This window comes from Fulmarus glacialis, unplaced genomic scaffold, assembly GCF_000690835.1.
Source record: "Fulmarus glacialis isolate BGI_N327 unplaced genomic scaffold, ASM69083v1 scaffold2458, whole genome shotgun sequence".
NCBI classification, from domain to species: domain Eukaryota; kingdom Metazoa; phylum Chordata; class Aves; order Procellariiformes; family Procellariidae; genus Fulmarus; species Fulmarus glacialis.
In genome coordinates this window covers 43,490-70,815 of record NW_009226159.1, presented here as the reverse complement: position 1 = coordinate 70,815, position 27,326 = coordinate 43,490, and the positions used below count along the sequence as shown (strand labels likewise).

Sequence of the window (27,326 nt, the reverse complement as noted above, 5' to 3'; positions counted from 1 at the left end):
ACGAGATCCCTGTACTCTTCTTGAGTTACTTTTTTAGAGTTGTTTTGTGTAAGAGCTAGGCTCTTAAGCCTTCAGACTTATAAAAACATTGTTTAAAAATTTATTTCTCACAGAAATAGCTTAGCATCTATTTTTTTGTAGCTTACAAAAGCAGCATGCCTACAGATTTTTCTATAAAGAATGTTTCATGATGCGCCATTGATGTAATTTCCTATCACTCCTCTTCATAGCTTGCTTTCCAAAACAGTTCTTCCTTTCTTTGTGAATCCTTTTGGCTTCTGTATGTTTGCATAATGTCTATTTACCTTCTCATCTTTAAGTACATTATTTCTATTTTATCTTTTCCCCTGGTGTTCAGAACTAACCAGTCTACAGACACTCCACCAAAGCCATTTCATTGCCGCCATCCAAATGTAGGTCCTCATTAATCTCATGAGGTTTCTTCTGCTGATTTCAATGGAGGCACTGCTGCTTCCTGAGTAACAGTAACACAAATGAACAGGTATGAGTCAAGGGACTCGGCAAAAGCAGCTAGATGCAAACAGACAGTTCACCTCCCTCCGCCTCCTCTAGTGCCATGGGTCATTAAGCCCACAGGTCTTTTCCTGTAAACCACTGACTGAGATTTGAAAAGTGTGAGGAATATTCTTCTTGGGACAGAATTTAAATCATCAAGTAGTTACATGATAGCTACCACTATAAGACTGCATATTAACAAAGCTAGTCTTTATACATGCATGTAACATGAAACAAATTGAAATAGAAAAATTAACTGCCTACAAATCAATATTGCATCTGGTTTTTGCTGAATGAAATGATTACTTAAGGATATCATCCTCAATGTGATTGGGGAGGTGAATTTGTTCTATACTGACAAGGTAGCTGTGTGCACCTGGGTAGTGGGGAGGGTGAAGCAACCGTGCTGCTGTGACCTAGGACCTGAGAGCTAGAGCTGCACCAGGCAGCATTCATAGCAGAGGTTCAAGTGCTCTTCATTTCCTCAGTAAGCGTATGATGAAGTGGCATCATCAACGAGCATTTTGCTCATTATTCTAAATTTCTCCTTTAGTTTTGTATCAACAATAAGCAGAAGAAATTCCATTAAACCAAACTCAAATATATTTATCATCATAGAGTCCAATGAACAAAAGCCTTCAGAGTTTTACGTTGTTGTAAAAAGCAAACCTCTTGCTACTCTTCCATGGGTTTTTGGTAATGAAGTGGCATTACTGGCTTTGGAGGCACTTCACAGTAGCCTGTTGTGGTAGACCTTACCCAGTGCTGATCTCACTTTCCGGGAATCTAATGGAATGGCGTCTTAGGCCTCTGGCTGAGACATATTCTAGTTCCACCCATGATAACAGAAGTCCTAAAAACTGAAAATAAAGTCATTCAGACTCCTCCCTCCAGTCAGCAGTGATTAGAGCTAGTATTAGGGTAAAGTTTTCCTGCACAAAAAGAAAGCTACCCAGCTGACAAGCTGCCTCAGACTCCTGCCCATTTTCCTTCTCACAAAGGAGGGGACAAAGGTCAGTTCCTTTTGGGTCTCCTCTCCATGCCTGGGCCATCTGCAGATGTAGGGGAATAAAAATGGATTCACAGCCCTCATCCTCACTTGTAATCAAATGTGGGACTCAAATACTTCATCTCTCGTCATTCACATGTCCTACTATATTGAAGGCATCAGTATTTCAAGATTTTTTTTGGCTCCTGAAAGCAGATTAACAAACCAACCAAATTATCAAGAGAATGCCATGAAAGAAGTATCTTAATACATGGAAATTTTCTGTGTTATAAACATTAAAAACAGTCAATAATGATTCCCAGATTTTCTTTTTCACACCACAATTCTGGAATGTCCCAGAAAAGGGAACTTTAAGCAGTCAATCAACTTCGCAGTCCCGTTTTAATCTGCCTGTTACAAAAGCGAGTTGTGAATTCCCCTTCTCTTGCTTTGGTTTAACATTACACCATTTATAATCCCCTTGATTTTCCTTAGAAACATTAGTACTATTCAGGCTCATTAATGCGCAATTTTGTCTTTAGATTTCAGATAGTAACAGCCTTGCTGAGTCTTCTAAAACTAAGTTTAATGTAGAAGGCTTCACATCTTGTTTTCAGAAACTCTCTGGGATCCTCTGCTTGAAAAAAAATCTTGAATTTTTTAATTCATGGAGTAAGGTCACTTTTGTCATGCTGCTGCTAGGGTTGCATATCATCAGTTACATCTCAGAAGTCAGAGTTTTGGGGGCAGAATACTTGAGTAAATTACTGCTTCATTGCTTTCAAAACTATGAAGACAGGAATCAGAAGTCCAGTGCTTACTAATACCTCCAGAATCCTTGCAGTAAAACCCAGAGCTAACGGCAAGAGAGAAGATGGACTTTAAGACAGCTACTGTTACATTTGTCAGACCATAAGTAAAAGTCTGAGTAAGCAAGCAATGAATGAGTCGACGGCTCCCAATCTCTAAATAAGACAGAAGCCTACAAGTGCAACAGTGTGGACCCAAAGCCAATTGTCTTTGCCCGACCTATTCTGCCTCCACAGGGCCCAAGGGGATGTGAAATATCACAAGTTTGAAGTTGGAAGTGATTGGACTACGTTGCAAGACCTTTGGAGAATTTGATAATGACATATATTTTGTGATAGCATCAAGATTCTCAATCACATGAGGACTGCAAGAACATTTTTCATTTGCACAAAACTAGAGACTTGAAAATTAACCTAATCTGGGAAAGCATGTCAGGACAGAATATGAAAAAAAGAAAAAGTTTAAGCCGCCTTTTAGTACAACTGACATAGAATACTATTCCGACAATAAAATTATGACACGGGTGCTTAAATAATCCTGTACCAGTTTGCAAAGAGAAAGAAGGCACGAAAGGTTGAAGAAGAATGCTTTTATTCAGCTTTCGGCTCTCACAGTTCTAAACAGTAAACATAATTAACAATTCACCCATGGTACCGGAGAACATAGTCCTGGTATCAGTAAAATGTCTACCGTTTAAGGCACTGATAGTGGGAAGAAAAAAGAAAAAAGACAACAATAACATGGATTGCTCCTATTTAATCAGAATTTGAATCTATTATGAATATGTGCTTGCTATTCAAATGCTTAAAATTCCAAAAGCTACATTCACAAACAAATGTTTATACAACTTCAGAAATTACTGAAACAGGAATCAGTGGCTCCCCTACTTTGACTTAAGAGCAAGTATTGCATTACTTTGGAGTGGAATCAATTTTTAACCTACTAAAAGAAAACAAAACACAAATTACTTCAGCAGTATGCCTTTAAGACCCTGTGTTTGGTTACAATATAGCAAGTGAAGTTAAATAACAGCATACAAGTGCCATATACTGTCATCTTAAAAGGAGCAGTTTTACAGTATAAAAATTAGTTTAGAACATACTAAAGCCAGTTTTTGTACAAACATTCTTACAAAACTGAATTACTCAAAGAAAAAACCAAGAACATTTTAAATATGAATCACTCTTTACACGTTGTATGCATAAAATTGCTTATCTTGATGATATAAATTAGGAATACTACAAACTTTTTAAAGCTGGCATCCATATACTATTGAAATGCACACATCAGAAATACTGAAGTGTTAGTTCTGCAGAAATCCTTAAGAGTCACATTTATACTTGCCAAATAGATACAGAGTGATTTAGGTTTCTAAAGGAGCCACAGTGACCTCCCGTGGCCACTTAAGAAATCCGTGTCCTTAACCCTTTTTTTGATTTTGAACATGACATTCTTCAAAAATGCTAATAAACTTAAAGGTACAACAGTGGTTCAGGCTAGGTCTGTCCCAGGAAACTACAACATTTCAGTTTGAAATGAGTAGAAAGGAACATAGCCTTCACACAACCTAGCTCCTGGTCCCAGAAACAGTCATGTCTCCTCTCGGATTTATCAAGAACCAGTTCCAGTTTAGAGAACTGTCTTCTGTAGGTCAATGAGAGACAAGGTTCAATAGATGTTCAACACATGTTCAATATTAGGCTCCAAATACATAACTTCGGCTTTTGAGAGAACAAAGGAAGGAAATGTAAATTGATGCTGTCTGACTCAAAGTCCAAACCAGAACACAGATAAAGTTGTATGAGACGTTTTAAACCTGTGTCAAGTTCATTCGTATACAAAGCCCAAAAACATTTTAAAAAGAAACAAAGTGTAACAAAAGAATCCAAAAGTCAATTAGGTGCCTTCTTCCATTGCTCTGAAGGAACGTAACAAGCAGGAGCAAAACATTGTCTTCTATGTCATGAACAGATGAACAACGTGAGAATAACACAAAAATCACAGTAGTGACTGTCTCTCATCTGCAGTACGTTAATCAACACTTAAATTCTTCTACTGCTTATAAATCCTCCCTGTTATATCCAACTTTCTTTCCATTAAGTGACTCTCCTGTGTTTGGTGCCAGCCATGTGAAATACACCTTCACTGGATCAATATTCCAATGCTTGTGAAACGATACTGGAATTTGGTGAGAAAGGTAGCCTTTTGGGTAGTCCATTGGCCGTGCCTAAGAGGGAAGAAAAACCCAAAACCATTACTCGGTGATGAAGAATGATTTCAGAACAAGAAAGCATCACCATTCAATGACCTCTGTATCATAACAAAGCAATGTGGCATTGACAAAATACACGAGATGATAGCAAAGAGGTTTTTTACATCATTCTATTAAATCAAATGACAGGCATTACTTTAGATCTTAAACTCGTGCTGTAGTCATCATGCTATGAAGTACACTGATATTAAACATGCCCTATTTCTCAGGATTAAATGGTCACCATCTATGAAAGCAAGTGATAAACAGTGTAGTTTGTATTGCATCTTTTTAAATATACAGTTTGGATTCAATAATGAGAAAACTATTTTAAGTAATATTCTCTTGCTCTCTTAATGAGAGTTGCCAGCACTGCCAGTGTGATTGTAGGATCCTAATAAGGCCATAAGCAGCCGAAGTATATGAAGTTTTATGATGGAGAAAGGTTACCAGGAAATATTGTGGTGCCAGAAAAATGCATTGTTATTCTTTATCAGGTTATATCAAAAGAGACAGAATTACAACACAGCCACATGATGCAGCTGACTTCTTAATGCACCAAGCGTGTTTCATTTCCTCTGACAGTTTTATGGCATGCAAGTGCATCATTATACAAAAAAGCCCCACCTGTAGTAGTCCCTGGTAAAATAACTAGATTTTGCCACAAATAGAGTTTTTGTAAAGAGAAATGCATGAAAGGTGCACATTCGGTTTTTTTCTAGATGTAAAACACAAGAAGAAAATTGAGTGATTTGGATACTGAAACACTGATTTGATGTCTAAGCTAGTAACTGATTTAATACTGCACACTTCACCAACTTATGGCAGTATTAATGAATTCTACATGCTGCATTTTTCATGCAGTCCCATATACACTGCAGTCATAAAATTAGGCAATAGAATTTGACATTAAGAAATCTGAATATGTGTTGTTGCTGGTTTTTTTTAATTTTGATATTTAAACCACAGAGTGCTTATTTTTAAAAATTCCACTGGAGAAATCAAGAGGGAGCCTATTTCCCTCAAGACTTTTGAAAAAACTTTAATGAACATTTAGGTTTCAAAAACCTGAAAAATTTACTTTGGATAGAAACACGTTTTAGATATCTGAGACCAAAGATTTTTGCTGTTTGAAAATCAGTCAGCTTTTTATTGAGCTATAGACAAAATGTTGTTGTTTTGATAATTCTGAAAGAATGAGATCTGCTCTAATAACTATCATTTTTATCACATCGCTCTCTAAGAATCATACCGCTTTACAGGTATGTAAAGATATAAATTCCATTTAATTTCTTCTTCCTTACATTTTGTGGAATCAATTATTGTAATCTTTGCTTTTTTTGTGCTAGAATTTGTATTTGGTATTCTACAAAAGCCAAATATGTTGCTCTTGCCCAGATTTTGTATTTTAAGACCACAATCCTGGCTGCTACTCAACGTGGGAAGGTTCCTGTTCTCTTAAAGAGTCTCATCATGCCAAAAGCCTCTGGAACAGGTTACAGAATACGTGTCTACCTTAGCATGTAGCAAACACGAAACCAGTAAGAAAGAGCAAACACTGTTACATCATAGACACTCTAAGGATGGAGATATCTCTGCTTCTGTTTCAAAATATATACTCCGTGCAATTTCAGATTCATGTACTTCAAGGAACATTGTACATCATAATATTTCCATCAAGTCTTTAAAAAATAATTTTCTGGTTGACAGAAAATCCGGTTTTGGTTTTCTCATTTTTAAAATATTTGTTGCATAATAGTGGAATTTGTAGAATAAGAACACTCAATTTTTATTCAGTAGTTTTCCTCCCAGGGAAATACCTTTCTGTTCAAGGTATGTTAAAATTAGAATTTGTTATAAGAGACAGTAAAGATGAATTACAATTCAAATGTAATTTTCTATGTGGAAAATCAAACTGCTAGGATTTCACTTCCAAAGTGATTCATTATCAAATGCGCATCATTAAGGATTACAAGGAAATGCTTTGTTTTGTTGTATAAGGGCCATTCCTACAAATCTGTAAAATGTGTTCTGTTCTTTCCAACTCTCCTTTAATTAGGTTTTTGGGTTTTTTTAAACACCTGTGCAAGCATAAATTATTCAATAATTCTGTTGATTTTATAAGATGCGTTACTTGCTTTCTTTCATACCTATACCGAAAGGAATAAGCGATGGTAAAGAAAACATGAAAGTAAACAGGTATGATTTTATTATATGGACAAGGAATTAAAATATTGAATAGTGCGTTCTCAGTCTTCCCATTTCTCTAAATAGTAAATGTAATCAGGAAGAAAATCTTAATATAGGAAAAACTGATAATTTAAATAGCAAACTTTTCCCCGCCACTGACAGCTGCTTTGAATTACATGGCAATTTACTAATTTTCAAGTAGCCTATTACCTTAATCTCAGTTTATATTCAGCTACACAGGACTTCCCAGTTTTTAAACTAGATTAACACCTGAAAAACATCGAACACTACACTAATTTAAATGTTGATTTTTAAAAAAGTTGTGCACTGTTTGGGAAAAATCGTAAATGCTTCTTCTCTTTAATGCCATAGGAGGAAGGTAAAGTGTTTATCTGGTTTATGAAGCAGCAAATCTCTCTGGGACTCAATGCATTGTGTTTTCCACTGTGACACGACAGTTAGATTGTTAAATATTCTTTAAGACAGAAACAAGATTGAAATCTATTCTAACCCACTTCTCCAAAACTGGAGAATATAATCACAAGAAAATTATGTTTTGTGACCTCTTTTTCCCTTGTGCTAGCATAGGGCAATTTATCATATTTACACCATTTTCAGAATCCACCACAAAAGCAACAGTTCTGGGAATACTTTTACATTTTATATCTTCACTAATGACATATTTCAGAATAGTAAACACTGAATCAATAGAAAAATCAGGTAAGTCGAGAAGTCAAATTTCCTGAAAAATTTCACAGTCAGTTCACCATTACCTGAAGAAAAAGTATTGTGGTGTGGTTTTTTTTCCTTTTCTTAGAGAACATATCACAAGTATTCAAAACATGTGGCTCCTAATTCTCTGTTTTTCAAAGTCCCCATCTCTGACTGCATTTTTTATAAAATGCCTTTTATAAAGCATATTTAGAAAATGTAGTCATAGGGTAACTGAAATATCTTATGAACTATTAAAGCATTGTAGTAATCTGTGCTTTGAGAATATTCTCATTTGCTTTATCAAACTTGTTCTGGAGAGAAATAAGGTATAGCAGCAGCATCTTGGTTATAATTATTACACATTGATCAAGTTTGCAGTATTTATGAGTTTGCATATTTATGAATCCTATTTTATGTGTATACTTAAAAGAATGAAATACATTTTAAATACTCGTAAAAATAACTCTCTGACCTGATGGAAAAGTGGACTATGTGTTATAGGGATTCCTAAGCCACTGAAACACATCCCAAGGACCATATCATCAGGTGCGTCCATGCTGTAACACCGGCACTTACTAGCAAGTAGTTTCTGAACAGCTATTCTGCTGAAAACCATCCTGAATAAAAAAAGCAAATGAAACATATAAGATAATAACTACTAGAGAAGCCAAACAACTGTAAATAATAAATATTGCTAATTGACATAAAATTGCAAGACAAAATGTAGCCCTCTGGTACAACATATCTGAAACTTCAAAATTTGAGAAGTCAGTATTGACTAGTGCAACAGGCATTTTCTGAAAGATAATTACTTTATATAATGAAAATTAAATATACCAATTAGGCCAATTGTTGTTATTCCAACAATTACTTAGCTAGCCACCATTTTTACCGCAGCTGATAATTCCTCTTAAATTTGGCCAGGACTTCAAAGGGATATTCTCCTCTATCTTACTCAGTTAGTTATCACGTAGCAATTAAATGAAAAGAATTCTAAACCTGAACTGTCATTCCTTGAATCCTCTGTTCTTTCTGTAAGTGAAAAATGTTCCTTGAAGCCATCGCAAGGCTCTTCTGTTCATCCTAACTTTCTCGCTCATCTAAATAATAACCAGAGCCTGGAGCTGTTAGGTCATTATCACTAAAATAAGCCATCAATAGACCAGAAACACGATGAGGTCTTAAATTCAACAGCTGAGGGAATATACTTTTGTCTAGTATTCCATAGCTGCCTTTTCCGAAGTTATATCACCCACCCAGTCCAATCAGAATACAGGGTACGTTAGCTACTACAAGTTATACTAATGAGATTCACACTGAAATCACTACATGGCTTCATGAGTTCATTCACTATATGACAATCCTTTGCTTGACACTGGGACATAGCAAAACTTTTACAAATACTAAGGCTAAGGCAAAAAGACGGACCTGAGAATACTGTCAGATTAAAGTTGTAAAAGACTGCATCGCTATCATTGCATCTTTGAAGATTGCAGGTACCATAAAAAGAAAAAAAAAAATATGGAGAGCATAATAGGAAGTCATATCTCAGTACTCAGATCAAACGGAGAAGAAATAATAAGCTAGAGCCTTGAAAAAAAAAGAAAAAAAAAAGAAAAAAGAACAGTTGGGACTTATGACCAGCATGTGTTGCTGCACAGAAGGTGTGATGTAAATTGCACACATTTGGGGAATATACTTGCTAGCTGATTATCTGGACTGTGTCCCTTCAGTTTATATAGAGTTCTTCACTTACAATGAACCTTCTCAAAATTAGGGTATGGAGCAAGAGATATGATCTGTGCCTCTATCTGCTCAAACCTGAGAATGGAAATAACCCCCAAACTTCCACACATAGATGACAGAATAGAAACTAAGAGATAAACACTAAAAAGATACAGAAGTATAGGACTGGTAACCAAACATACCAGGACCAGTAAAAGGTTTGTTTCTTAACTCAAGCATAAACCCTACTTAAGTAAGATCTTATGCAACTATACAAAACAATGAGAAGGCCAGCCAGTTGATTTTTACTTACTCATGGATGGATAAGAATCTAATAAGTTATTAGAGCCATTACTTTTTGCAGAGAAAAACACTTAAGGACATTGAGACGTCCACACTACTTGCTTTAGACACACAAGATGGACAGATCAGTTTCTTAAGATTGTTCTTATTGCAATATGAGCTAACCTGAAAGTTCATATATGTATTAATTTAAACCAAATTTTGCATATAATCACAGGGACCCATGTGTCTCATGCATGAGATCAACCCACAATGATCTTTTTCTATGAGAAACTACTTTCCAGGACATCAACACCAAACTCCTTGCTCAGCCACCTCTCCATAAATCACCACATGAAGTTCAAAACCAGGAGAATCGCTATCATTTTTCTCCATGCTTGGACAAAGAAAGAGAACAGGAACGAATATTTTCATTGCGGCAATTTCTATCCCTAGGTGTGCTGCTTTGGGTTCTCCTGCAAACTCCACAACAGTTCAGATCATGAGTGTATTTTTTTAAGCAACTATGCCAATTGTCTCTGCTTACTACACTTTGAATCAAGTTGTAAGATGGTCTCCGAGTATGCTGAATGAATTCTATCACATGAAACAAGGCTGTATGATGTGTATCAGGAGAACATGTGGTGCAGATAACTGGTAATAGGCACTCAGTTCACAGGACCAGTCAAGCCAAAATGACCTCCCTGAAACATGCATAGTCCTCAGCACCAACTGTTTTGCTCTACAAATCGGTTCCCAATGGGCAGCACAACTCCTTACTAATTAGGACATTTCGGTCTTTGAGCATCATTATGTTTTAATCGTACTAGGAAACATCACTGTTTCTGTTGAAACCAATTTGCCTTGTAACTCAAAACATTTCAATCAAAGCAGGGACTGATGTAGATCTCAGTAAGAGTTTAAATAAATTACCCTCCTCCGCCAGTGATATAACTATATCCTCCTGTTCCCAAGCCGTAACCATAACGTTCTCCAAGAAATACTGGTTCATTTGGGTCATAGCAGCTGAGCAATTTTCGGAGTCTGAAGATACTATAACATAAAAATCCATTCAAAAAAAAAAATCATGTAGACATTCCTTTTGAAACAGACATTGCTAGCCTAAATGGCATTCTAGTAAATAGCACAAAAATGATAAGAGAAATTAAGAAATTCTACAAAAAAAAGAGATACAAACTTTTAAACAGAAATTTATGATGGGTTATTTACTATGAGATATGATCACTGAATTTGGTCAAATTAGCTTAAAATACTAGTTTCTCTGCAAAACTGAGTCTCATCTCGGAGAAAACATGAAATTATTTTTTCCAAACAATGGTAAGATCTTTGAAAATGATCTTTTCTCCTCAGGAATTGAAAAACAAAAAGTAGATTTAGTTACACGAATATTGTTTTATCTACAGTTATAGCCTCTTCCAAATTCTTCTTCTGTCACATGATTTAACGTAATTGTCTTGAACCACTTATTCTCATGTTCATGACCATGTAATCCTGCTGATTGATCACTGTGCCTTATTTTGTTTATACTGCAGTGTCAGTTTTCGTGTGAATGGGGTTTAATTTTCTAACAAAGGCAAGTCCCTGGACACTGTTCTGGGCAGCTCTGACAACTGACCCTAGCTTATGGAACCTTTCTTCTGGAACATTTATGTGAGGAATACATCTTAGAAAGTGTAGTAGCAAATGACTAAAGCCAATCAGCTCAGACCTACCTACACTGAAGAATCACAACGTGTAATCATATTCAGACTATATGATTACATAACAACACTAATACGCATAGTTTTTATCGAGTTACAAGATTACATTGTTTTTAATATCAGTCAAGGAATGCTGAAGAAAAGTGACAATTTTTTCCTTAAAGGAATATAAAGCTACATAACTAACAAAACAGCTGTATCTCTTAAATACAGAATAAGAGATGAATATTGCTAAAACTCCTGTTGACATGAACGGTGGTAATTCCTGAAGTATTGCAATGTATACCTTATCAGTGTGTCATCATCCACTATGACTAACCAAGGAGTTCTGGGAGAGCTATGATTCAAGAACCTTTCCAAAATGGCAAAAGTTTTCCCACAGTGACCTAAAGGAAGAGAAATAACAGAATATATACATTTAAATAAAATGAGATTTTGTAATAAACAATTATTCATGAATTAAATAAATATTTTACTGCACTATGCAAGACATTTTGCAAGTGACTGGCAAAATATTTGAGATGCAAGTTTAAATTACATCCTCCATTGTGCTGAATGGTATTTGTACAAATTGTTCCAACACAATCATTGCTTTCCATGCAGGAACATACTTTTGAAGGATGTTGAAGTATGGAAATTCTTTTAATTATGAAAACGTGAAAAATAAGCTATATTGCAGCCATCCTGTTAAGCTGTTGGACAATACTGGGCAAACTGCTACTCTTAATTTTGAAAAGCGTAAAGTGAGGAGACTATGATAGAAACATGTTCTGCAAAATACTCCAAGATACTTTCATAGCATTTCATGATGCATCAGGCAGGTCCATTGCTTTTATATAAATATTTAAGTCTACATTAATCTACTGTACTCATCACCAGCAACTCAGGTCCTGATAACTTCCTCCAAGGAAAGGTCTTAACATTTATCACAAGACTATAATGAAGCTGAGAGGTAAAACACCCTTTACCAGGAGTTGAGAAGTGAAAAACCCTTGTTCAGAATGAACAGGACAAGAGAAACAAGAAGTTTCAGAACTTCTACTGAATCTTCTTTAGATCTCAGAAAAATCTAATTGCAAACAGTCTTTGTTCATCTAGATTACAGTTGATTGTCTAAAGCAATTATCACTATCAATATTACAATTACTAAACAGGCATTAAAAAATAAGGATAGGATACTATATTTGAAGCTACTTCCAGCTAAAATATTTTTTTGAGAAAATGCAGTAACTTTATGTTTAAGAAATGAAGGAAGTCCTGGCTTTGCTGATTTTGTGAAACCATGAACTTAATGCGGACTGATATATGAATATTTACAAAATTAAAACCAAGATTTATTTATTATATTCCATCATGAAAGATGGATAAAAATAGTATTAGAGCAAACTCAGCACAATTTGTTTAGTTTAGAACACCAGTAGCACACAGGTCCCACTGTTCCCCACAGCAATGCTCAAAGGCTGAATGTGGAAGGTCCCTTCCCCCTGGTGTGACTAGAACTACTGGGCACGGCTTCTACAGATGATCCACACATGCTCAGCAGGTCTGCTACCTCCTGAAAACACTGGTTGCACATATCACACTGCACCTGTGCAAATGGAAATCCCTGCCTGTTCTCTCTCTGATAGACCCTGTGGAGGACAAAAAAAAAAAAAAAAGGGCAGCTGGAAAGCTGAAAATAAACCAGAGATCAGAACAACTGACCTAGTGGACCAGATAAAGCTAATAGGCCACAGCTTGGACACTTCAGAAGAATTCACCTCAATTCAGAAGGTGAGTAATAGTCTGTAACACAGACTATAAGCCTAGGAACAATAGATCAAATGAAAGAAAAAGCCCTAAAATTAGTAAACTCATGGAAACCATCATATCCATAGCCTTTTTTTCTATTCAAACACAAAGTAAATTACTTCAAAACCACATTATTTGTCATAAACAGATCTTCCAATCTTAACATTTAGTTTTTGTGCTTAAATCAAGACATACGAGGCACAAGCATATAATATTTGAATACCATATAGGGCAAGTAGTTTATGCTCAGTGACTAGCTGGCGCTGTCTGAAGTCTTTTGACATAAATCTATGGCTTCTGCTACTACTGATGATCACACTCAAGATCATCAATAACTCAAGAGTTACTACTCTTACCCAGAATAATAACACCAATTTTTGTCTCTTGGAGTATATCAGTGTACCATGCTTTCATACTCACAGTATTTAGGTTTCTACTAAAAAGAACATTTACCTACACAGATGAACTATACTCTCCATCCATTTCCTGTGTGGCAAAAGCATTCTTTTAGTTTAGGCTGCACAAACTACTATAGAAATACAGAATTTCTCAATTATATACTATACATGAAATATGCATATCATCCATAAAACTTACCATCTTTAGACAGTTATTTGCACAAAACTGACAACAACAGTCAATAGCTCACCTCTGTCAGTATTAGGTATGCCTAAATCTATAGTAGGAATGGAGATGTCTGCATAATCACTGTAGTATTCAATAAGGGCAGCTTCTCTTTCCCAAGTCTGCTTTACAACTGGTACTGCAAAACAATCGTTGACATTGAAACATAAGTAACTTGATTAAAATAAGCACTTGATCAAAACATTTATGCACCTTGTTAACTGACATATTCCTTCACGCAGTGATGAAAACGCTGTTTCAAATATGGCATCAGGGTTCAAAATATTCATTCTTTTTTCTTTCCTACAATATTTAGAGAGGAACAACTTTACATTTATATGAAAGCCAGTCAGGGCAGTTTTATTTACGTAGTAATAAATTTTCTTTTAAAATATGACTATAGTTTCATTCATATTACATTGAAAACTGTGATGTTTACATTTGTGCTAACCAAAGTATGGAATTCATTACTTTTATACTTGCTATGGTAGACTTTATAGCACACATCAGCATGAACACTATCAGAGATCAATCATTCTTCCAGTATTGAAACTGTCGCATTTTAAAAACAGCACATCCAACTGTACAGCGTGTAAAATATTCTGAATCAGAAACAGACCAAATGCACCTTTTGAAATACTACGCTTGTGTTATACAATCATATTTGACAGCAATGTCATGTTAACGCTCAAAAGCACGGGTCTCTGGAGACACACTCATAGAAGAACATTTATAGATATCACACAACCAATTTTTATCCCATGGAGATTCCTTTCAAAGGAGGACTGCTTAATGCTTCTCTACAAGAGCAATCCTTTTCTTATGTTTCCCATTTGACATAAACATTTAAAATTGATCATACAAAATTCTAATAATGATGCTATAAATGTTCAAATTATATCCAGAAGTGAATAAATTATGGGTAACACAAAAAACCAAACAGCTGCAGGTGTTTGGAAGAGAATGATCAGATCAAAATCAGTATTTTTTTTCCATTTTAAAAATTAAATGGTCAGGACTTAGATGAACAACTACTCTGAAACAATGTGCATTCTGCTGTCATTGTTTGTCTGCTTTATGCTCTCTGACACCATCCAGTAGGTCTCAGTAATAGTAGCTGGCTCTTTAAATGGAGGAAATATTTATATAACTTCCCTTTGCTGCTGTATAACTCTGATGCTTGTGAACAACTCATTTTAGCCCCTTGCTGTAATCATCCATCACCTAATTTGATGTTTGCTGCCTACTTAGTTCTCACTTTCCTCTACTCTGATCACACAGAGATTTGTAGCATTTATTATTCTTCATTGACCAATAGTCAGTTTGATAAGACTAAAATGAATTGAAAGGTGATTGTTAGGCTAGAGTAATAAGAACTCAATGCACTAATGGAAAGGCTTTAATATTCAGAAAAAATATAATTCCACTTCTGTAGCATTGTGCAATGGACGATACTGCTTTTAAAAGTTTTAGACACTTAAAACCACTCTCAAATTTTTGCATTAAAAAATCCAAAGGGAATTATGTACAGAAAATATGTTCATACAACATGACAGTGGAGTTTTGAAATGCAAAGCCAGGAAGTTCACAATACATTAACTCTACATCCTATGTACTAAAAAGTCACATTACATCATATAACAACTGCATAATCATGAATTAATTGACAGAGAATGCCATGTAAACTTTTTCTTCCTCCCAAATAGAATAAAAAAAACCAAGTAGGTTTTTTCTTATTTTGTGGAAATGTTCTATTTCAAAAGTGCTTCTCAGAAGAACAAAATCAGAAAGCTTTCAGAAAGGCCCCAGTACAGAAGTGTCACAGATGTACAAAATGCTTCCAACCTTCACCTGGCAGAAGAGACGCACCTGTAAAGGCTGTTTCACCTTTCTCCAACCAAGGACCTCAACCTCACTAGGGTGCTTTATCATACAGAACTATTTGCTGTTACAGACTGAGCATCTCAACTTCTTCAGTGGAGTCCCCCTTTTTTGTATAAATGAAAAAAGTTCACTGAAGCAAGGACCTGAGTCTCACCTCAGTTAAGTGGTCTAACAAGGGGGCTACTAGCTAAAGTGTCCTTCTCTTTTCCTGGCTTGTTTTGACAGAAGTGTCACCATCCAGACTCATGTCTATTGGAAACTGAATCCCACAATACTTCGTAATTTCTAACAACTCATATGTTCCAAAGAAACAACAACTGTATGAAATTTCTGACTAGCTGTTGATGCAAATATTTATCAGTATGTATTAATACTTGTGATCACATGGAATTTTTAATACTGCACTAGAGAGATACTTATAGAAGGTCAGCTCTAAGCTCTTAATTATATTTTATTTGTGCTACTTCTAGAACCGTGATGCATGTTTGCAGTCTTGAAATTCTCTTATGTAACCATATACAGTATGTGTATGAAGGGGAGTTATATCTGAATAAGTTCCAAAGTAAAATTTAGCACATCGAATTTCAAGCCTTAATGTTGCACTGATGTAGTTTTTGGCATACAATAAAAAATGACTTACCAGGTAAAAGGAGCTCTCTGAAGCTGGCATCCATTAATCTTTCAAAATCTTGAGTAAGATTATCCTCTATTGCATAACACTGGAAGCTGTGAGGAAAGTTGAAGAATCTTCCTCAGTCTTCAACAGGTGTTTCTTGAACGATGTTTACGCTATCTTTTTGAAGCCTTACATTCTTTACTGACTTTCTAGTTTGTTTTTTTTTTAATTTTAATTTCGATGTAAGAAAATAAACATGGATCCAGAAAGAACTCTTCAGTGAACTCCAATTACAGGGTAGTCAATTTTGTTTTGTCAAAAGCTACTTCCTAAAGATATCCTAATGACTAGGTGATTAAAATACTGGACATGTGCCTTCATCAAGTGCAGTAATATCAAGAAAAAAATTACATAAATCTTATTTTGAAAAAAAGAGCAACAACTGGCTAAAAGTCTATATATAAAAGTGACAGAACCTACAGTTTTGGATGCATTAGCAAAGGGGGATTGGTTAAGAAAAGAGCTTTTATCTTCATCCTGTCCTCTAACAATAGGCTTGGCAAAACCCCCACAAAATTTGGTACAACTACTAGCCATTACTTAATTTTCAATTTTTTAGCTGATAATGATCACTTTAAATTAAGCTTATGAACAAAGTAAGCCTAATGGCGCAATATGACGTATCTGGAGTATTCAAGGGCACACAAAATTCAAGTAAATTCCTGGAAATAAACCCATTCCTGAATTTCCATATTAACAAAACATCTAGAAGTAAACTAGAATGGACTGTTAGGTGGCATCAAGTAGCTAGTGTGTCTTCTGTTAAATCAGTAGATTTGGAATTTTTCCTTCCAAGTTTTGTAAACACTGGATCTACCTCAACTTAGCTGAGCCTTACTGTGTATTAGCTGAAGCTGAGTGTCCCTCTGTGTCTTTATTTCCTGTGCCTCTGAGAAGGAAGTTAATATTCACTGGACGTATCTTGTTGCGCTGTGCTAGGTTTTTTTGTTTGCTGTTTTTACCATGGATATCATGGTCGTATTTTCATGGTGACTTTCATTACTTGTATAACACTACAGTTTCCAGATGGAACACGCTATAGAGTTGTACACTTGGAGATTCCTGATCTGGGCCACCGCTTGGACAAAGTACTACAGCTGACCGGATTTCTACAAGAGACGAAACTTCCCCTTCCACGCGTTATAAAACACCTGTGCACATCCAATTGCACAGGGTGACAACAGATCAAAGCAATATGACAGTGTAAGCTGCTCAATCTTTTATTGGGAGGGAGGGCAGGACAAAAGGAAGGACGAGAGGAGGGAGCTTTCAGCTTGCTCAAATTTCTAAATACAGCTGCACAATTGTCACTGCTAGTACAAGGAATAGAACTGAACCAATTATCTGGGGGAAACACACTGAAGGATATTAATAGCTGCTATACTAATTAATATTGCAACAGCTCCAATTTACATCAATATAAGCTAACTTTATGCATATTTTTCATTTAGGTATTCAGTTTCAATATTTCTGCCAATCAATCACTAATTACGGAACATCAAACAACCACAATTTTTTGTGTTAAACATTTCACAGTGCTCCTGAACAACTCTGAATAGCAAAAAAAAATTTACCTAAAGAATAAGCCATTTACAATTCTGAAGCTTCCATGCTTCCCAGTGCATTTTGCAAATATTTAGTCCCAAGAGCTGCAGAGACATCATATATCAGCTTGTTTTTTAAATATTAATTTCATAAACTATATTGCATAGAACTACTACCTTGACTAACCAATAACTTACTTCTGTCACCATGAAATTTCCGACATGTTTTTACAGCAACAAAAATATCTTCCTTTTTCACTGGCTCTGCCTATATGAACAGAACAAAAAATTTTTTTGAATTGCAGGCTCTGCCTGTAACATTTTATATGAAATGTATGGCCATACATACAATAAAACAGAAAATACCTTTTCATTGTATAGCATATCAAGTAGAATAGTGTACTAGTAATACACTAGAAAGTACATTTTTGTCTCTTGAAAAGAGGTCACTAGTGGTTTAAAATTCCTGAAATAACATTATTGAAATACTTTTTCCACTGATGCAGTATTCTAACATGAACTGAAACACATATTATTACGAAAAGAGGAAAAATTAATCACTATGAGAACATGTTGAATTGTATCATACTTGGAAAAAGAAGTTTAAATGCAACACACTAGAAATCTTTGAATTTCCTCAACTGTAATAAAATAATTTAACTACTTTTATTTTTCTTTTTGGCACCTGGAATTTTGCTCTCCTAGAACCATGGAACACTTTTTGGCCTCTAGCAACAGTTAACCCATAATATCAAAAATGTATTCTCCCAGAGGTGGAACAGATAGGTTGTACTTTAATGCACCAAATACTATATTACATTTTATCTTTAGCCTCAACAAGTTTTAGATTCCTATCTGTGAAAAAAGTTTATCTATACTTCAGTATCTCGCAGAAATGTAAGGAGAAATACTTTATAGATTACGGGCTGCTCAAACATTGTGGTAGAAAGACCCATTAAAGCATATGTGATATTTGTTTGCCAAGAAATATCCTGTGCCATGGAAGGCTGAAAGCATATCCAAAAATAGATAAATGCCAGAAAAAACTTTTTTTTTTGACTTATTGAACAATATTTTCTTAAGGTTTGAGATTTTTAAAGTCAAGTATTATGCATTTTAGTAAGAGTTTTACCGTTACTAAATACAAGCGGTATTTAAAATATGGTACTTACACAAAGTGGCAGAAAATGACTGAATGTTGTTGCACAATGATCAACCTTATATGAGTTCACATCATCTGTGCAGAACTCAGGCACTGGAGTAAGATGTGGTCCTTCCCCTTTCTGCCAAATATACAGGGCAATCTATCAAAATAGAAAACATTTGTATCAGTAATGAAACTGGATAAAAATTCTCAAGGCACACAAAGAAATCATATTACAAGACAAACCTAACAGGAAAACTGAAAAAAAATGGATGCTGTAGATTTGTCCCTTAGTTGATTAACTAGCTGCATACTTTACTTCTTGCTCACGTTTCTAGAGCCAGCATGTAGTTTTTTTGCTATAAAAGAAATTCTACAGACAGACAAGTTTTAAAATTTGTTTCATAGAATTACAATTAGTTTCATATATTTAAGCATGCCAAAACAACTCATCTAACTTTTATAAGAAGTAGTAGAGTGAATGTTTACACCTTCCTTTAAAGTAAACAAAAATCTTTATTGTATTGCTCTTTTTAAACTATTTTGATGATTTAGAATAGCTAGGCCTGCTTCATCCTATGTAGCAATTTTCAGCTTTTCAAAATAGACCCATTCTCTGGTGACAATTTAAAATGCTCGAAATCAGTAATGAAACTCTGAGAAGCTGTAAAATACAATGAAGGATAATGTAACAGATATGCTATCTTATAGTAGACTCTTGTCCATTTTAAATGCAACAACAAAAAAAAGCCAGCCAAAATTTACAGGGAAAAAGGAAGAAGCAAACCGGTGATGTCTGAAGAAGATTAAAAAACCAAAAAAACAAAACCAAAACAACCTTTGATTTACATTCAATTCATAATAAAAATAATATTTCAATCTGTATTTCATGACACATCAAGAACACTTAGTGCTGGTTGACAGCCGGCTGAACATGAGCCAGCAGTGTGCCCAGGTGGCCAAGAAGGCAAACGGCATCCTGGCCTGTATCAGAAATAGTGTGGCCAGCAGGAGGAGGGAGGTGGTCGTGCCCCTGTACGCGGCCCTGGTGAGGCCGCACCTTGAATCCTGTGTTCAGTTTTGGGCCCCTCACTACAAGAAGGACAGTGAGGTGCTGGAGCGTGTCCAGAGAAGGGCAACGAAGCTGGTGAAGGGCCTGGAGCACAAGTCTTATGAGGAGCGGCTGAGGGAACTGGGGCTGTTTAGCCTGGAGAAGAGGAGGCTGAGGGGAGGCCTCATCGCGCTCTACAACTACCTGAAAGGAGGTTGTAGCGAGGTGGAGGTCGGTCTCTTCTCCCAAGTAACCAGCGATAGGACAAGAGGAGATGGCCTCAAGTTGCGCCAAGGGAGGTTTAGACAGGACATTAGGAAAAACTTCTTCACTGAAAGAGTGGTCAGGCCTTGGAACAGGCTGCCCAGGGAAGTGGTGGAGTCACCATCCCTGGAAGTATTTAAAAGACGTGTAGATGAGGCGCTTAGGGACATGGTTTAGTGCGCATCGTGGTGTTGGGTTGACGGTTGGACTTGATGATCTTAGAGGTCTTTTCCAACCTTAATGATTCTATGATTCTATAGTGTTGCCCAACATTTCTGTTGCAATACTTTTACGCTGCTTATAACTTTGCCAGACTAAGTACTCAGGTAGGAGAGTTCTACGCTGAGTGTAGACCCAGACCAGTTAAAAGATTAACTTCATTTTATATAATACTGTTCATAAACTTGTAAGAACAAAATTAAGTTCTTAAAAATCTAAAAGGCAGAAAATAATATCTCAGTAAGTATGTGGATTCTGAGCGTCCCAGCTGCACTGCCATACACTCCTGATTCCGAATGCTTAGTCTGTCTTGAGGATAGGCCAAAGATGTGAAAGCATCTTTGGACAAGAGCATATACTCAAGATGTAGGAGATCTGGGTTCCAGGTTTGCTTCCGCCTCAGTCAGAAGTTACAGCTTCTAGTTTTCAAAAGGGTGCCTACACCAACAAACCATAGGTACTCTGGGACAGAGACTCTCCATGCTACCTCATCAAACTGAGTTACTGTGCAAAAAGTAAGATTCATGGAACCAACAAGATAGTGTAGCAAAGGGGAGCCTGACTGTACTGCACAGGGAGAATGGGACTCCTCCAAGGGAGGAAAATCACTCTTTGGTTCTAGTTCCTGTTTCCCATGTTATTTACACATATTCCCAATGACTCTTGCACAGAAGACAAGTGAAGTACTTCACTGGAATATGGGACCAGACCCCTCACACACCGAAGGCAATGAAAATGAGTCTCCTTTTCACTGTTTTATGCTAGGCATAAAACTTGTGGAACTGTTAACTTAGAAACTGTTAGCTTTAAACCGTTCCCCCTCCCCCACCCCTCCGGGCCAGAATTCAGCTCCTCTTTTAGCAAATAATGTGATCGTTAAGCTATTATTAAGAGAGCAAAATATTTCCTTCTCCCCAGTGTTCAGGAAGAACTCAGCGCAAACCAAGAGCATTAAGTATGGTCTGGACAAACCCAAGTCACCAAACCAATTACAGATTTCTAAGTTATAAATTATTATTTTCCTGTCCATCTCATTTAGGTCTCAACATCCTCAGAAAATCCCAACTACCTGCACACAGCCATTTCTGAAACTTAAAGGGAATAAAATAGAAGGGCCTTTTGTTACAGGCCCTTTTAGGACTGGGGGCAGTAATATTTTTGAAACTTAAGCTTCCAGATTTGAAAGATTTTTGACAGCAAACAGCTAGGGTACACTCACATACTAGAACACAATTAGCTGATGACTTTTTAGCAAGTTCCTGATTGTAACTGGGTTGTCATAACTACACAATGCACTCTTAGACCACCTCAACTGCAAAGTAAACATACAGTTTGATTGCACTGCAAAGAGTTTAAATTACTGTATTTTTCCTTGTGATTGAGCAGACGCAGATGACTGGGAGCTGTGAGTACAAACATGGTTGCTACTACTGCTCAGCTGATAGTGACTTGCTAAACCACTGTAACTCAGCTGGAGGTTCTTTCAATACAACAACGAGTTTTGTAGTTTACAGGTTCTAATTTCTCTTAGCCTCACTGTTTCTTTGTTGTTTTAGCAATGCTTCTGAAAACACAGATGATCTTAGCATTACAGATGAGTTCAACGAAGTACGAAAGGGAAAGGCCACTCTGTAGGGATGAAAATACGTAAGTGGCTGTTAAGACAAATACTGTTGATAGAGAAGGAGTATGGAAATTACATGTAACACATACATGCTCATGGTAAGGAGCAGCCAATAAACACACATACACCTCCCATCTTTTTGCCTTGTCACCACATTCACATTATGGGATATAAGTGGTTCTTGACCCTGCCTTATAGCTGGAAGACTACACAACAACAAAGGATGGGATTTCTAAAGAGCTTCCAGTACATTTTAAGATTGTATTAGTTCAAAATTCAGCTATTCAGAATTAATGTCTACCACATGAACCAACAAAGAAGCAATGCTCCTGCAGCACAAAGAATATTTAACAATTGTAATTTAACATGAATTATTTATGAAAGTTCATAATGTGCTAAGATTTCCCACTGAATAATGAAATCTTCAATAGAAAGCCTTAGAATGGTGTGAAGCTATCATATTTCAGAAGTGAGGCTAGAGTGCCATTTTGGGTTATAGAACAGGATGACAGACTGTTCCTAAAACAATGGAAATGGATTTACAATAAAAAGACAAAAAACATTCTTAGTCTTAGTCCTAGTTCATAATCTAATGTTGGATATTAAAAAAAAAATATATCCATTATTCACTTCTAGTTTTGAATAAGCATCAGGGAATATGCTATATATTGTGCAGTTACAAAAAGTCTAAAAAAAAAAAAATCTACAAATGAGCAGCAGCATGACAAAAATCCTTTACCAAGGATGGAATGTGATACAAATGTTACGGATATAAGAAATAGGGACTCGGAAGGTAGTAGGGTGTAAAATACCTGATACAGAGTACAATAAAATACCAAGGACTAGAGGCACATGTTATTAGGACTCTGTCAAACTAAAACTTCTCTTAAAACATTTGTCATCCTTCATAAATTTAAACATTACAGACAATCATTAAAGATCAGAGATTATATACTTTGATTTGTTGTCAATCTTGATTCACACGAGAAGGACATAGAGATAAAAATGATTTAAGAAGGGGAAGATGGCGATTTATAAAATAAATGAGGGGGAATGGAACTGTCTCTAGAGAGACATGAGACTGTGCAGAAAGAATAACTACAGGGCTGAAGTAGGTTATCAATGGCAATAAATTTGAAATGAAACATATGCAAAGAACTGCTAACAGAATAAGAAGTGGATGGAAGTAATTTTGCCAGTCGAGTGATCAATTGTTTTTCATTAAGCAATCTGTGGCACATTGTCCTGGTTTAACCTGGCAGGCAGCCAAATACCATGCAGCCGCTCACTCACTCCCCCCCCCCCACCCAGTGGGACAGGGGGGGGATTGGCAGGAGAGAATCAGAAGGGTAAGAGTGAGAAAAACTCGTGAGTTGAGATAATGACAGTTTAATAGAACAGAAAAGGGAAAATAATAATGATAATGATACAATATACAAAATAAGTGATGCACAATGCAATTGCTCACCACCCGCGCTGACCGATAACCAGGTAGCGATCGGTACTTCCTGGATCACGCCTACCATTCATATACTGAGCATGATGTCACATGGTGTGGAATACCCCATTAGCCAGCTGGGCTGGCTGTCCTGATTATGTTCCCTCCCACCTTGTGTACCTAGCTCAGTCAGTAGGCATGGGAGCTGTCCTTGGACTAGGAGGGTACTTAGCAACAACTGAAAACATCAGTGTGTTATCAACATTCTCCTCATACCAAATCCAAAACACAGCACTAGGAAGAAATTTAACCCTATCCCAGCCGAAATCAGGACACACATAAAAGAAATATCTGCTAATGAATTTCTTTTTTTTTTTTTTATGACACTACGTTTAGAGGCTTTGACAGCGCTGAGGTAGACTGGAATATTGGGAATATACAAATGACTTTCAGGTAACTTACAAAAAGAAGATTAACAGTGTGAAGCCCAAGGCCTTGCATTTAGAAGAATTAACAAGAGGAAAGAAACAGCTTGTTGGCTTGTTTCACGTAGCAAAATGAAAGCTGAGAGGGATCCAATTGCTTTTGAGAAATACATCAGTCAAGGAGGGGAAACTATGTGAAAGAATAGTGTTGGCACAAAACCAAATTAATTTAAATATGCTACGAATTTATAAATATACTGTAGATTTATGTTGGAAATGAGGAGGCTTATAACAATTAAAGAATAAAGATCTGGAACAGCAGCAGTAGTTTTAAGTAAGGTGGTTTCTTTTTCCGGGCCAGAGCCACAATTTATAGCCGACTTTCAGAAGTTTTAAAAAAATTAAAACAATTCAACATCACTCATAATTTCAGGCCAAAATCAGCAAGGTTATTCCAGATTCATCCTCCCCTTCCACCCTGGTTCAGGAGTTCACTTTGGTGACAGTAGAAAACCCTGGGCTGTACAAACATTTTGAAAGCAGAAAAAATAAAAAAGCTTCAGAAAAGGTAGCACTGATCTTCTTTCAGATCTCCCTACTCCTTTCTTCTCACATTCCTTTCAGTCAACTCACTTATTCTCTGAAAGACCTAGTAGCTACCTTTTAAAACTGTTGTAAACCAGAGGCCAAAAAAAAAAAAATATTCCAGACTTCCATGCTGCAAGTTGCCTAGTTGATTGTTTACACAACCGTTTGATTTAAATGGCTTGCGGAAATTAAGTCCATCATATCTAGCTCTTAGAGTCTGATTTAGAAAGTGAGTGAGGCTGGCTAGTATCTGAGATACTATTAATGTCAGCTTAAGCTTCATGGATTGGAAGTCTCTCTCCTTCTTTATAGAGCAAGCCTTAGAAGATACCTTACTGTATACAACCGTGTATGTATTCATATATGAATGCAATTTTATTCATGAATTCTTCTATGCTTGAAATATAAAGTATTACAATATCCTAAAGGAAGGGAAAGAAATTAAACATGCCATTGCAGTCAAACTTTTTAGCAATGTCTAAGAAAAATCTGTTATTTCCATTATCATTTATCACCATTCAAATATATAGATTTGAGACAATTTTTTCTTTCATCACATCACTGCTTACCTCATGCTTTAAATCTATTGTAAAGTCTGACTTGAGTGGTTCACTTTTCAACTTCTTTGCAAGCCTATACAATTAAAGATGAAGAAATTTACTCAAAAAAAAATTAAAAAAAAAAAAATAATCAGTCACTAGTGTATGCAGCAAAGTGTGGCTGGTATTATTTACCATCTTGTAAGGTGGGGCGGGGGGGGTGGAATATCACACTTCTGTATTTATTGCCCCAAGAAGCACCTTATATTTCTTTTCCATATGAATTTTTTTTTTTCATCTGAGCACAGTGTGATGATATTAATATTGGTTTTCAGCACACACATTCTGATACATTCTTCCTGCCCAAGAAGAAAGTTCTCATCTGAGTAGATGGAGAGTCTGGCATAACATTTTCAACAGATTAAAAGCAGCAGTGCGTTTGAAGATCAGTATCGATCAGCATCTCAAACTTCACACAATATTCTCTTTTTGTGTATTCCAAAGAACACTATTTAGGCACCTTCAATTTATGAAAACATAAATCCTTGCTACAGCAAGATGCATTCAACTTCTGAAATCTATGAACTTTTCAAATCTCATTTACAAACTAAGCATCTAATCTGAAATAAACATCTAGGTTGTCTTTATAGCACGAGAAACACTTCTAGAGGGCAATGCAGTCACTGTAAGATCCAAGAATAAAATTGCTGTCTCGGGGAGAATACATTTTTAAAATGACAAGAGATGGTATTGAATTAGTTGAACGACTAGTACTGGGCAACTATTAACTAGCTGACATGACGTTAACTTTTAGATAGGCAGAGTGAAGCAAAATAAATCACACGCACAGCAATGATACAGAAATCTGTTTCTGTACCTTTGTCTACTAAAGAATTCTTAAGTGTTTTTTTAATAATAATTATGCTTGAATGTGCAGAACAAGGATGAAATGGAGTTTTATCAAAGGAGCATTTTCTGGGTAGGTTTATAGTGGCAGCACAAGTCTATGTAGGCATACCAAGAGCTAGTTGTACATTACTGTGCCTGGTTGAATGTCTTGCTACGCATCTTAGATCCTCAAACTAAAGTAGACTTACATGTATCTGCATGGATGCTGACAATACAGGTGGCAGCAGCAAAAGCTCAGTGTAGGCTCTGAAGTCAAATCCATGAGAAGCCAGCCTGCACTGGTTGAGTACATCCCGAGCTGTCTGCCATACCTAAGCTGCAATCAGCAGCTTCAATTCAAAGACAGCTCAAAATTAAAATTTGACTTTGCATATCTACATGATTTGCGATAAGACCTTCAACTGTACTGCAGGAAGAATCTTTTATAGAAAATATTAATCCATATGAAATCATAACTCATTAAAATAGTATTGATTAGCATCTAGACAAATTGTATAAATTAAACATTCTTAATTACTATCAATAAACAAGAAGTGATTAAAAATTCAATTCTTACTTGTTAACAAGTGGAATGCTAAGTGCCCAACCAGCAGCAAAATCTGGAAATTTAAAGACTGTAGGATTTTCAGCAAAGGCGTAATGGTGAATTATTGTAGATTCTTCATCATATAATGCTTTACCTAAAAACCACTCCTGTAAAGGAATATAGGAAACAATTTTGTTCATCTACAGCATCCTTTTAGTGAAGATGACGACTGCATTCATGCTGAATAAAGCAAACCTGAAAACAAAAACAAGGGAAGCATATTGTTCACAATAATCCAGACAAAAATTATACTTGGTAAGAAATGAAACTAAAGGCAGTTCTCTGAATTCAAATACACACTGTATTTTCAAAGTCCAGCATATACCCTGGATTCCACCTGTTCAAAGAGCACTAAATCCCAGAATCATAGAAGGGTTGATGTTGGAAGGGTCCTCTTGAGATCTTCTAGTCCAATCCCCCTGGTCAAGTAGGGTCAGCCAGAGCAGGTGGCCCAGGACTCTGTCCAGTCATGTTTTGAGTACACTCCACAACCTCTCTGGGCAACCTGTTCCAGTGTTTGACCGCCCAAGCTGACTACTAACTAGACAAGACACTCACAAGCGCTGCATTGAAGAACTTTATATATATCCAATTTGTATTTTCCTCTATCTAGCCTCTTTTACATTAGGGAACTTAAAAAGCAAATACATTTTAAATCCCTTGACCTTCAAAACAGTTAAATGAAGAAGGTCCCAAGTATGCATTTGTAAAGCAAAAAAATAAAGCAGTAGTATTAGAGTTTTAAATAAGTGTTTAAGAATTTACTACTGCCTCTGCTGTATCTGAAAATAATTAACAGACTTAAATACTATTTCTTTAACAT

General features: G+C 36.1%; 1 protein-coding gene across 1 annotated transcript in view; it reads right to left on the bottom strand.

The window, feature by feature from the left end:
• Positions 1 to 2,898: 2,898 nt before the first annotated feature.
• The window catches only part of B3GALTL (beta 1,3-galactosyltransferase-like), a gene marked incomplete at its 5' end in the record, with an annotated part of 60,099 nt that continues 35,671 nt past the window's right edge, over positions 2,899 to 27,326 (bottom strand). The window contains 9 exons of the mRNA XM_009582706.1: positions 2,899 to 4,541; positions 7,942 to 8,086; positions 10,410 to 10,529; positions 11,484 to 11,583; positions 13,638 to 13,751; positions 17,915 to 17,984; positions 18,889 to 19,020; positions 25,039 to 25,102; positions 26,474 to 26,610. Coding sequence (XP_009581001.1) covers positions 4,374 to 4,541; positions 7,942 to 8,086; positions 10,410 to 10,529; positions 11,484 to 11,583; positions 13,638 to 13,751; positions 17,915 to 17,984; positions 18,889 to 19,020; positions 25,039 to 25,102; positions 26,474 to 26,610 — 1,050 coding nt within the window. The remainder of the gene's footprint in view (positions 4,542 to 7,941; positions 8,087 to 10,409; positions 10,530 to 11,483; positions 11,584 to 13,637; positions 13,752 to 17,914; positions 17,985 to 18,888; positions 19,021 to 25,038; positions 25,103 to 26,473; positions 26,611 to 27,326) is intronic.